At 44.3% G+C, this 12,580-nt stretch overlaps 1 protein-coding gene across 2 annotated transcripts in view; it reads right to left on the bottom strand.

Annotated features, from left to right (window-relative positions):
• The window catches only part of SYN3 (synapsin III), a 216,224-nt gene that overhangs the window by 158,560 nt on the left and 45,084 nt on the right, over window positions 1-12,580 (bottom strand). For both annotated transcript variants that reach the window (XM_080393313.1, XM_080393312.1), the window contains exon 4: window positions 1,576-1,667. In XM_080393313.1, the coding sequence (XP_080249439.1) occupies window positions 1,576-1,667 (92 nt within the window). The remainder of the gene's footprint in view (window positions 1-1,575; window positions 1,668-12,580) is intronic.

Genomic DNA, 12,580 nt, shown 5'->3' on the forward strand with positions numbered 1-12,580 from the left:
GTTCAAGATCTTTCTGCCAGATGTATGAATGGCTTTAGGAGGGGAGGCACGGGAAAGGAAATGAAGATGTGATTAACCTAGGAAAAGGTTCTTGGGAAACCTTCCAGCATCGTAAGCAAGCGAATACAAGAGTGCATTAGCACGGCGCACTATCTGATGGATGCTCCAGTGGCTGGTTCATGGGGCATACACTTTGTTTCACTGAGAAACAGACATTTTTGGAATGGGAGAAAGCAAATGGATGTAGCAGACTCAACCTTAAAAGTTTCTAGCAGAGGCTCATGAAATTGTACCAAAGAATGAATAGAAACTTGTCAACGTGCTAAGAGCTGTCAAGACCTGAAATTAATTGATGGACCACAGTCATAGCTAATTGACAGTGACAAGTGTTGCTTTGCACTGTTTGGAACGGAAATGACATATTGAGAAATTAAACTGAGGCCAGCATGCTCAGAATCACCATTTTTCAGCTGTTCTAATAATCCCTTTTAAAAATATCCCTGCACGCTATAATATGTCGCTATTTCTGAACTAGAAGTAAACAGACAAAAGTGTTGATTAAATGTGTGAACATTATTAAACTTGGAGATGCTGTATACACCAAAACATGCAAAAGAATTGCACAAAAAGAAGTAGGGAGGCTAGAAATATGGGTTTGGAATAACAATGAGATTTCAACATAAACAAAGAAAAGCTATTGTATCAAAGACAAAATGTAGAGTTTGAAGTTGTAATGGCAGAAACTCATAAAGATGTAGGCTTGGGAATAAAAGGGTGAAAAATAGTATCAGGGCTATGCAAACAAGGGTGTTTTATCTTCATACACAGATGTGACAACTTACACTGCTCTTTCCATACCATCAGTAAGAATGCATCTACCATTAACTCCAAATTGCAGGCACCCTGTATTAGAAAAAAAGGGAGCAATGCTTTTGTAAAGTTAATTGGGTGAAGCACTGCACAGGAAAAGAGTTTGTTTGCAGGGATTGCAATTACAAAGTAATGTTAGTAGAGACAGAAATCCCCATCAAAGAGATATGATATTACCTCTGAGATATACTACAAGACAAGGCCGGAGCATTGGGAATCTCTGGCAAAAAACTTGATGGTATTTCAGGAGCAAATTGGGCTGTGAGGATCAGGATGATAGAAAGGCTTTGTGGCTATTGCAAGGTAGTCCACCCAGATCAGAAGCTAACACAGGTAGGCTAACAAACGCAAGCCAGTGTCTACAATGAAGGTTAGTTGACACAGAAGGAGAGAAAAATCAAGGGAAAGGAAAACTATTGTCCCTTTTACTGGGAGGCCTAAGGATAAAAAGAACCTGAAAAGGAGACATTTGTGGTTGCATGAAGGGTCTAACCTGGAAACAATGACTGTACAGCATAATGTACAACTGAGATGCGTTACAAAAACACCTGTGTCAGGTCAGTCTTTCCACTGCTTCCAGGAAACTTTGAAGTCATCAGAACTGTGCTGCCCTAGTTCAGATACTGGTGAGACCCTGAAGTCATCCTGCTTGCCTCAGCATTGCTCTACAAAGCCCAGTTTTCTAGATAAGCTGGTGCTCCTCACCTTACCACCTTGGTGCCATTCCTCATGACCTGCATGTCCACCATGCAGCCGCCCATGACGTAAGCAGCCAGGTTCAGCTCAGCAAACTCAGCCTGGAGCAGAGCAAAAGGACAGAGCATTACTTGAGGGCAGCAGAGACACAAACACACAGACAGATGCAGAATTGTCTTCGACTGCAATATGCCTTGCCTTCTTCCCCCCCCCACCCCCCACCCCCCCCTCTTTTTTTCTTCCATGAGACAACCGGAGATCCAATTACAACCGATTTGCCCTGGAGAGACTGCAGAAGTATTTATGGCTCCCACACTTGGGGTGTACAAATATACAGGATCACACTTATTGCAGTAATAAGAACTGAAGGAATTAAGAATGAGCGAGCTGAAAAACGCATACAGGAAAGAATAATAATAATAAAAAGAGGTAAGGTCATTTGAATTCGAATTCCAAGTTTCCACTTGGAAACATCCATTTAGAATTATGTCTGAGTTGGCTGTCGTGCCACTGGCCAGCTATAAACCTAGTACAAAAGATTTAAACCTAAAGAGCTAAAAATCCTCATTATGCTGCAGGAAGGTGATAAGCACAGAAACCAACCTGATAGGGTTTACTTATTAAGATTTTAACTATTATAGGGTTAGCAAAGCTGGGTAGGCTATTAACAGTACTGCTCAGTTATTAAAACACTTTGTATCTTAAAAGAGGTGTGACTTACAAGGTCAGAAAGGTTGGCAAGGAATACTTCAGCTATGGGGAGCAAAAGGCAATGTGCATGGGGGCGATTACGACTGCAGTGGGTGTCAGTGAAGGCTAAGACACAAATGAGAGTGAGTAACTGGGCGTGAGTGTGCTAATCCTCCCGTGTGGCTGCTGGCCCCGCTGCCCTTCAGACAGGAGTGCCAGCGAGACTCGATGGTCTCAGGCCGCTCTCAGCAGGAGGAGGGTGGCAGGGTTAGCCAGCTGCTCCATGCTCGTCTTGGCCTCCAAATCCTCTGTTCTTTATGGGCAAATGAGTAGACCTTAAACTAGAGTATGCACTGTGCAAGTCCTCCCTTTCCAGCATGACACAAACATACCTGGACAGATTCAGAATCCTATGTTAAATTAGTGCCTGTGTATATAAACATATAAATAATCAGTTCTCATTTTTTGAGACAGAAAATTTAGTTTTCTCCCTTTGAACAGCTTTCCCCCCCCTCTCTGTTAAGCCATGTCTTTCAGACTTAGTGTGATGGAGACTGGTCAGTAGTAAAATCATCTTCTAACCCATGGCTACCTAATACCAGAGCACTCAGATGGTGTTGCTAATGCTTGCAATTTTTTGAGGTCCTTGTACTATTTAATGTTTTTCTGATACTTCTACTAGCTGGAGCTGAAAGATAGTGCCAGGAACAACTTTTATACAGAAAAAAAAACAAAATGAAAAAAAGCATGTTTTGTCCTCATGGAAAAACTTGCCAATAGAGAACTAGTACACCTGTAAAGGCTCAGAAGCCAGACGACAACAGAAAAAATCAATTCCAGCTTCTTTTTTTAAAATCCACATAATTTTACAGCAATGACCGTGGACTGCTGACCCAATGATGTAATGAGATTTCATGTCTGTGGCCCTGTGTAAACTTTTCAAAACAACACCCTTACATGATCTTACATCATTGTACCTCCCAATTACAATGAAAGGAGGGGGAAAATTCCTGTTGCCAAGAAATAAATCCTACTTCAAACACACACATACGCAGAGGCAGTGAGTGGTTCAGGTGACTGGCTGGGCTTTTCTTATGAGATCGCACTGTGTTGCCTTGGTCACAGTCATGCTTCTTCAGTGATGATTTGTATCAGAGATAAGCAAATATGTACCTCTAACAGGCACCTGTACTTTATATATATAAAAAATCTCAATAGATGTAGGGAGCGGGGGAGTCCACCTTGAACAAATTCAGCAAGAGCAGATGCTCTGGGTACCATCAATGAGCTCCCCAGTGGGTCAAGGCAAGCTTGCTAGCTTACATGTAGGCTCAAGAGGTTCTGTGGACGAGGGAGATGAAAGGATGGCGTTCCCTCCTCTGTGCCTGCGTATGCCTCAGAGATGTCCCACTCTGAAAGCAGAGTGTTACTGAGCTGGACCCTCAGCTTCTGCAGCTGAAGGGTGCATCACCTGATGTGAACACCAGAACAAGAGAGGGAAGTTGTAGGTACGTGTTTTCCTGGTTTTCCTGCTTTCCTTCTGTAATTTTTTCCGTAATGCTTTTATATTGAAGAGCTTTAACACTTGCTTTGCTGGGGGTGAAAATGGGCAATCTTCATTACACGGCTGGCACGTACTGTCTAAGCTGGTCTGACAGGCATTGCCCTGAGGCAGTCAGGCCAAACAAAGCTGTGTTCAGACACCTGATGTCCAAACAGCCCTGGGAATCCCCTGAGCTGGTAAGTGCTTCATACCAAGCTGCCAGGACCAATTTCAGGCCTGCTAATATCAAGAGCCAGAAGAAAGGGAGAAATCCCCTTTGGCAACCATTGTCCAGGGAACCCTGGCAAGGAGGGAGGAGTGGAGAGGGAGTCTGAGGGGCTCAGCTCTCTTCACCCCCAACACATCCAGATATGCAAGCACAGCTGAAGGACAATCCTAACCTTTTCCTGGCATTCGCTCCTGCTTTTATAGACTAAGTTAAGGACCATTGCTGCTTTCGTGCCGCTGCTTTGTCCCACCTAAGGGGCTGCTGCTCGTTGGTATTTGGTAGAGGGCTGAAAACTTCAGTCAGCAGAAACTGTTTCCTGTTGATTTTCCAGTGCTCCCTGTATTTTTAACTTTGTGGGTTTTGTAGCCTGATGACTTCCCTTGGCTGGGATTTCAAGTCTGAGATCATCTCCAGCCTGAGTTTACCTTGCAGACAAAGAGGTCTTTGAACGCAGCCCGTGCAGATAGAGTGGCAGGTAACTATGCATAAACCAGGGAAGCCCTGCTCCCATGGCCCTGCAGTCACTGGCGTTAGGACTCATCGAGTCTATGAAGCCATCACATTAGCCTGATGGTGTTTATACTTGCTTTGCAATGGTACCAGTGGCTGCAAAAACATTCAGGGCAAGAGTGAACCACGTGTGACAAAGGTGACGCAATCTGTCTTGAAGAACGATGTAATGCAGACTGTGGAAGTAGAAATATTTCGTACCTCTGTGAGGCCCAGATCTGGGAGGATGCCCACAGGTATTTCGAGATATCTGTTAAAAATGCCTATTTCATGTATTCAGATTCAGAAATCTCTCCAGATCATCTGGACTAAACCTTAAGCTACTCTCATTTTCTCCCATCAATGTTCTCTAGGTTCTGGAGATCTTTCTGGTAGCTATTTTAGAGCTTTTTTTCCTGTTTGCTGATAATAAAACAAAGAGGATTTTGCCATTTTAAATCACGTGATAGTAGAAATGCCTGGCTCGCTAGCCATACCTATTAATAATTCATGGCAAGAACATGTTCAAGGTGGATTTTAAGCATTTTTCATAGAATAACAGAAAGCTTTGTTGGAAGAACTTCAAGACATCACAGTCTGTCTCTCTTTCCTAAGGCAGGATCAGCTCTACCTCTGCTCTTGCATGCAGATACTACATGGCCTTCTTGTATCTTGATTCCACAGAGAAGGAACATCCTCAGGCAACCTGTGCCTTAACAGCCTTCGAAAGTTCTCCCAACGTCCAGACTAGATCTCTCCCTTACTTTTAAAGACTGTATTTTTTTTTGTCCATTACTTCCTCCTGCAGAACCTGAAGACTTACTGCTTACCCTTCTTACATTTTTTTTTCCACCTAGACAAAACCAACCCCATTCTTGTAAGATTTTCTTGTAGGGGATGGTTTTCAGCACACTGATCAGTGTTGTTGCTGTCACTGGGATCCTCTCTGATATGTCTGCAACTTTCTTGAATTGTAATAGCCCAAACTCACCGTGATCCTTCGGCAGAAACCTGACCATTGCTGAGTTAGGAGGCAGGCCGCTCACATATAATGCTGCTGCCCACGTGTGCCAGTACGGACTTACATGCAGCAGTGTGACTACTTTTTAGCTCATATTCTGGCTGAGATCCTCTGCAATCCTTTGTCTAGGCTACTGACTTGTCTTCAGCTTCCCACCTTGCGCACCTGCCATCGATAATTGCTGTGTAAGGGGGAGATTTGTTAACATCTATAAAAACCTGATAGGAGGCAGTGAAGAAGACAGAGCCATACTTTTCTCAGTGGGGCCCAGGGAAAGGACAAGGGGCAGTGGGCATAAAATGAAGTACACTAAATTCCATGTAAACACAAGAAAACTCCCTTTTTATTGCAATGATGGTCAAACACTGGAACAAGTTACCCGGAAAGGCTGTGGAGTCTCCATTCCTGGAGACACTAAAACATTTATAGGCTGTGGTCTTGGGCAGCCTGCTCTAGGTGACCTTGCTTAGAGCAGGATATTGGACTGTGAGATATCCAGATATGCCTTCCAGCCTCAACTGTCCTGTGATAAGTTTTTTGTGGATGTTATAATCTAGCAGATTCCTTATTAAACTTCTCCCTGCATGTCAAAGGGGAACCCCAGGAAAGCATCTTAGGTTGCTCCTTGAGCAGATGCTGAGGGTCAGTTAATCTTCATTGTGGCACAGGAATGCAAGAATAAGGATGCGAGACAGTTTTTTGGGTTTGTGTTTCAGGAGCATGGTAGCTGTTTTCTTTTTAAAGCAATCAGGCTTAGTGTGTCCATGCAGCGACAAGCACATCGGGGTGTTTTTGAGCTACTGAACTTTCTAAGCCCTCGTCTGTACGTAAACTAACTGAAAGCTACTCAGGTTGATTGTTGCTTAAAAGAGAGACATAAAGTTATATTAGACTTCTGTGTGAATATTTGCATATATCCCCCTGTTTGCATATATACAACACACACACAAAAATAGCAGAGTGGGTTTTAACACTGCCAGGGAACCTTTGCACTTTTGTCCGTGCAATATACTATGTGCTATAACACATACACTGGCTTTTTGGGGGGTAATTCCACAACATAAACCACAGCACTGAGCTACCACTACACTACACAGCTTTCCATAAAGCAGTGCAGAGTACCTACAGCAGCAGGATCCTGAGCACGAGTTCGGTAGGTGCTCTGACCAGTCCCTCTCACCCACGTGGGCACGGCAGAAGGTGGATTGGCTCGTGGCACTGGGGCCACAGGTGGCTTTCAGGGTGCTGGGTCTCTTGGGTGGCTGGAGCTCCTCAGTCTCCTTGCCTCCTTTGCCTCTCTCTTTGGCACTGATTGTGCTCTGATCAAGACTCTCCATGCTCCCAGTCTTGCTCCTGAAACTCCTTACCCGTTATCACTACACATCTGTTTTTCTCCCCCTGCCCAGTGACACAAAATGGAGTCAGAATAACAGGCTGGTCTGTGTCATGGCTTAGGCACTTGGGATGAGAAATTACTACTGTCTAAATCAAATCACATACATTCCTCCGTGGATTTTATGCTTTAGTTTTTGGTGGATCTTCCAATATGTACAAGCAAAGACAGACTTTGGCAGACACCAGACTGCATTCCTGTAACATTTCATTACAACCACTACAAGAATTTCAGGGGGAAGTAAGCAATCCCTAACTCCGGCACAGGCAGAAGGGTGAACAGGTCACACGGATGTGAACAACAGGGAGGGCTGAGGCTGCACGTGCTTGGTGTGCACATGCATGCAGAATTAGAGGTTACACACCCTGATTCCCCATGTCTCTTTCCTAAGATGTTTTCCCTTGGGGAGTCACCCTACTACCCACCTGCCCCCGGTATTGGGATCACTCTCTGAGAGAAAAGGATGGAGAGGGTCCAGCTGGGAGGGGGATGATGCTGTGTGGCTTCAAAGGGAGCTTCCACAACTGCTCTTCACCAGTTCTGAAGCTAGGATGCATGCTCCTAGGCTACAGACAGCACCGATACTGAAGGTCCACATGCCTTGACCTGTGTGAGGGCCTTCTGGTGCATCAGCTCTGATGGCATTTGGAATTGTTTCTTGAATTTTCTTTTCAAAAGTTGTGTGACTGCCTGAAAATTTGAGATCTAGCAAAAGCACATTTCTAAACTTTCTGATCCCAGGAAACAGCTCAAAAACATGAACCCTGTAACCCTCCTAAAGCCAATGGAAATTAAAAAAAAATTGAAGATACTATTCAAGAAAGTAATGATTTTTGATTCATTCTTGCTAGTTCTTCAGGACCCTTTATTCATGGTTTCTGAATGCTTGTATGTGGCAAAGCTATGAGAACTGCTGTTCTTGAAATGTTTTCTGGCTTTCTGTTGGAACCACCCCCTTCAAAACATATAAGGAATAAAACTTAAATAGTTATTTGATGAGAGGCTAGTTTTCCTCTCATCACACACAGGCCTATCAGACTATCTTTTGAAAGGCCCACTTTATGCCGCACATGAAAATACCTCTTTAGGACGGGAAGTACCATGGAGCTGGAATTCATGATTTGTATTACAATTATCTTCTGTGAGCGCCAAGTACAACTTTTTTCCTGACAGTGCTGCCAATGGACTCATAATCTATACCACAAGACTTTTCCAGAAGCATGTACATAGGAGTTCACTGAATAATCATCCCCTGAAAATAAACCAGGCAGCAGGAACAAGTGAATGAGCTGTGCAAGAAGAATGTGTGTCAGACGGACAGACGGACCCACCTCATCACAGCAGGAAATGGTGGGAAGGAGATGGGCAGACAAACAACAGGAATAAAAATTTAGATGAACCTTTTGGCCTCATCACTCCCCCTTCACCCTTTTCACCCCCCTCCACCATCAATTAGCTAATGCCAGGAAAGATGTCTCTGGCTATATTAAGATGCCTTTGGGAAATATCTGACAGAAAGGTACCCTGAAGGTGCCTGACTATCTGGGAAGTGCTGCTTGCTCTTCCCTGCTATATCTGTGCTCTCCTCTCTCTCTCTCTCCTGGGCTCTTGCTGGTCAACACGGGGCACAGGACTAGAAATGACTACTAAAGCCATAGGGTCTGACCCCTTGCCACTGCAGACACCATGTCACAAAACACCTTAAACCAGTATATTTATTAAAAGCAACCATGTCTCCTTTAACTTTTGTTTTGACAGGATAAACAAACAACTCTTTCAGCCTCCTCTTATAGGTCAGGTCTCCATGGTCATCCCAGTGACCCCGCTCTGCACATCTCCTGCTTTGTGGCCATCTCCCTCCCAGACAGGTGGCAAGTGTCCCACTCATCTGGCCACCACCCATAGAGCCATGGTCTGTCCAATGGGTCTCTGGTTGGCCAGGTCTCAGCCCCAGCTCTTTTGCTTGTACCTGAGTGCAGCAGGGATACATGGCTATGTGGCATCCTCCTTGTGCATGGGGTACACCTAACACCCAGGGAGACCCCTGTTGCAGCACTCTCCAAACTAGCCGGCTGCAACAAGGTCTTTTACCATCTCATACCAACAGACTCTTCCTGCCAGTCCCTCTGCTGCCTTCTCCTAATCTCTCCTCATCCAAGCTGCACTGCCTATTCTCTTGCTTCTTCCTCAGCTACTTCATTGGCTGCCCAGCCTCTTAACAGAACCAGCCCCAGCTGCACCTTGTCTACATCAGCCAACCCACCGCCCCTGAAGCCAGCCCACAGCTGTATGTTATCAATGATAATTAACCCAGCTTCATTCCTTTACAGACCCCCACCTGGGTTATGTTATGATCCATATGGGAAACCCCAGAGTCATATGAAATCCTTGGAGCATGCAAGGCTTAGTTTTCTCTGGGACAGGGCAGAGATGGTGGGGAAGGAGGTGCTGAATTACTACCAGTTGCCTCTAGTGATGGAAAACGTTTGACAGAGCCTAATGTCTGTGGTGTAATTTCTCCTCTTCCTCAATATACTGTGTTTCCTAATGATTCTTCCCTTCCAGTCAGTGAAGGACTGAGAAGTTAAAAGCAAAATTAATTTCAGGAGAGACTAAAAACAATGTAGTCAATTCCTGTGACAATTTAAGATTCTTTGCTAAGCTCAACTTAGTCTTAGAGCCACTTAATCAAACTTACTTTTAATTTCTAGAAGAATTTCTCTAATGATTATATTTCTAGAGAAAAGAACTGGGGATGTATACAATTCAGTTCTCAAAGCTAGAAATCACAAGGCAAGTAAAAGCAACAACATGGATCAAAGTCTAAGAACCTTATTTTTAGCAAAAAATAGCAATAGCATTTTTAGACTCATCTGCTCCTTAAAGCTTAGGGGTTAACCCACACTGAGTAAAACTTAAACCATCAGGATTTTAATGAGAATAGGTCAAATAGATTTTAATTTTTTTAACAGAGTTTCATTCAGTCTTATGAATGACTATCATAGCTACAGAGGACTTGCAGTGGAAAAATATCCAAATAATCAAAATATAATCCAAACTGCTTCCAAAGAAAAAGGGATCCTGATTCAGCAGAGCGCTTGCATTTGCTTCTCAGCCCTCACAGCCTTGTGCTCTCCCTCTGCAGCCAGCAGGAAGAAGGCAACGGCATTGCATGCCTCGGTTTCAGTCAAGAGCAAGCAATAATAAATCCTGCAGCTTCTAAAGCACCTTAATAAGTATGTTTTGGGTGTTACGCTGAAGAACAGAAGAGAAGAAACAGAGATGGAAACTAAGTCAGGCCTCATATTAATTTTGATGAATGACAGGAGACAGTAGAGGCTTGGAGAGGCTGTACCCACTGCAGCATCCATGGCAGTTCTCTCTCCTGTTCATTGGCACCATGTGGTACCCACAGCATGTTTGTCTCTTGCTAGTGCTGATGGACCTATCTGAAAAGCAAGGGCCTGGGGCTGGTATTGGGGTCATACAATTTGTTTCTGTGCTAAAGAACCAGAAAACCTTCTTCAAGACTCCATAAAACCTATTTTCATACAAGCTGAGACTTACAGAAGCAGCTCCCTGAGCAGCAGGATGGCATTTAACATTCTCTTCCCTGTGGATTATCCAGTGTCTAATACGAACTGAATTCACCTCTTGTAGAAAATTAATATCTTGAAACTTCTGCCTGTTTCTACCAATTCAGCTGAAATCAGCCAATGCCTTCCACAGCGTGGGGTGTGGGGAACAGACAGAGCGAGACATACATCTTGCATTCCTTGGATGACAGCCAAGGGGGAGAGGCAGCCCAGAGAGCTGGTCAGGGTGTATAACCAGATTAGATAACTGACTTCCCGCTGCTGAGAGAGGGAGAGACAGTGCTGCTTTCAGCACTCCTGCTCCATTACAAATAAGTGATGTCATGACTTTTTAAAAAAAATATCACCTACTTTCCTGCTCTGCTTCGTCCAAAGATTGCTGAGATGGCTTGCTAAGGAAGAACTGAGATGTAATAGAGATGGAGGTGGAAGAGGAAGAGAAAAAGCAACAAGGCAAACTCTTCTTTCAGTTTAAACCAGCTACAGAGCATCCTGGAAGAATGGCCAAAAAATTAGCATGGGCAGAAATAAATTGGGCAGAAAAAGACTGGTAAGCTGGGAACTCCAAGAGAAAGGTGTGGGCCAGGCTGGTAAACACAGTTATTCCCTGCATCTTTATTTTTTTCTTCTCCCCGCCGCAACCCCCCGCCTCAGAAGACTGTGGAAGAGCATTTGTTTTTCAGATTGAGAAGGTCTGCATTCATCTTCAGGGGGCCTGTTCCACAACAGTTTAGGCTCCCGGATTGTGCTTGAGGAAGAGGATGAAGAAACAAGGAAGGCTCCTGGTAATCAGGGTAGGAGTAATGAATAAAAATTAAATACTGAGAAATACTGAGCAAGCATGGGTAGGTGAAAAAAAAAAGGGACGAAAAGCCAGAGTTTGAATAAAGAAGGGCTCCTCTCTTGGTCTCAACAATATGCGGAAAGGCCTGAGGTCAGATTTGAGGATGGCCCATGACAATGCAGCTTCTGTGTTTCCCTTGACGGACAGTGGTCCAGCTGAGAAAAGTGGTCATCCCTTCTACTTTCAAGGTCTCGGGGGCACAAAAGCAGTTCCCTGCCAATTACGTGGAGGCTCAGCTGCCTGGTCTAAGGGGCAGGAAGGGGGGAAGGGGAAGCAGCTGGGACCCTTGTTCATTGCTCCTCAACTTTTTGCACCCACTGCACCCTTCCTTCCCTTGGGCAATACTGCAGTCACTATGGTCAGTATTTAAAGATGACTGCAATGACTGGCAATGGTCTTCACCAGCAAAGTCACACCAGCCTTGTGGTCTTTGTTTGGAGCAATTTGGCGCTTCATCTCAAACATGGACATTCGGGCTATGTGAAGGATTTCAAGAGACAGATTGGGAAAGTCTCCCTGAAGGAGTCCTTGGGGAAATGTGATAAGCTACCTAGTGACAATGATGAGGGTCATTACTGGGCTTAACCCATCAGGGAGCAAGAGTCCATTTCTGCCCTTCTTCACTCACCAGCCATTTGAAGATAGTTCCTTTGTAAGGACCTCAAGTGCAGTAACATTTGAGGAGAAGGACTATGAAGGGAAAGGCAGAGGCTGGAGGTTTAGGAAAGAATTAACAGGTCATTTTGAAGAGTACCAGGTCTAGCTTTGAAGCTGACTCTGCTTCGAGCACTGGAGTGGGTTGGATCAGAGGTTTGAAGGGCAAATCTGAATTATTATTTGATTCCATACCTCTGTGTGAGAAGTGTGATTCCCCCCTGCCCTTTTTGGACATTTAATGAGGCAGCCAGCAAAATAAGGACTTTGACAAGGTAGTGCAAGTGAGAATTGTTCTTCCTAATACCACCCAGTACTGACAAGTGTGATACCAATAAAAGGAGGAAAACGAAGTGTTCACAGTATCATAGTTGCAAAAAAAAAAAAAAAAAAAAAGACTTGCTATCTCTTCTGTCCCAGACACAGCCTTTGATCAGAACATGTGTGCTGATGTATAGTCCTAGGCAACTGGACAGCATCCCTTTGAAAAGAGAAGGAACACCTTATCAAAGGGCAATGGGTCCCGAGAAAGTCTTCAGAACCACTGCATTAATA

This window comes from Falco punctatus (genome assembly GCF_963210335.1).
Source record: "Falco punctatus genome assembly, chromosome: 6".
Classification (NCBI taxonomy): Eukaryota; Metazoa; Chordata; class Aves; order Falconiformes; family Falconidae; genus Falco; species Falco punctatus.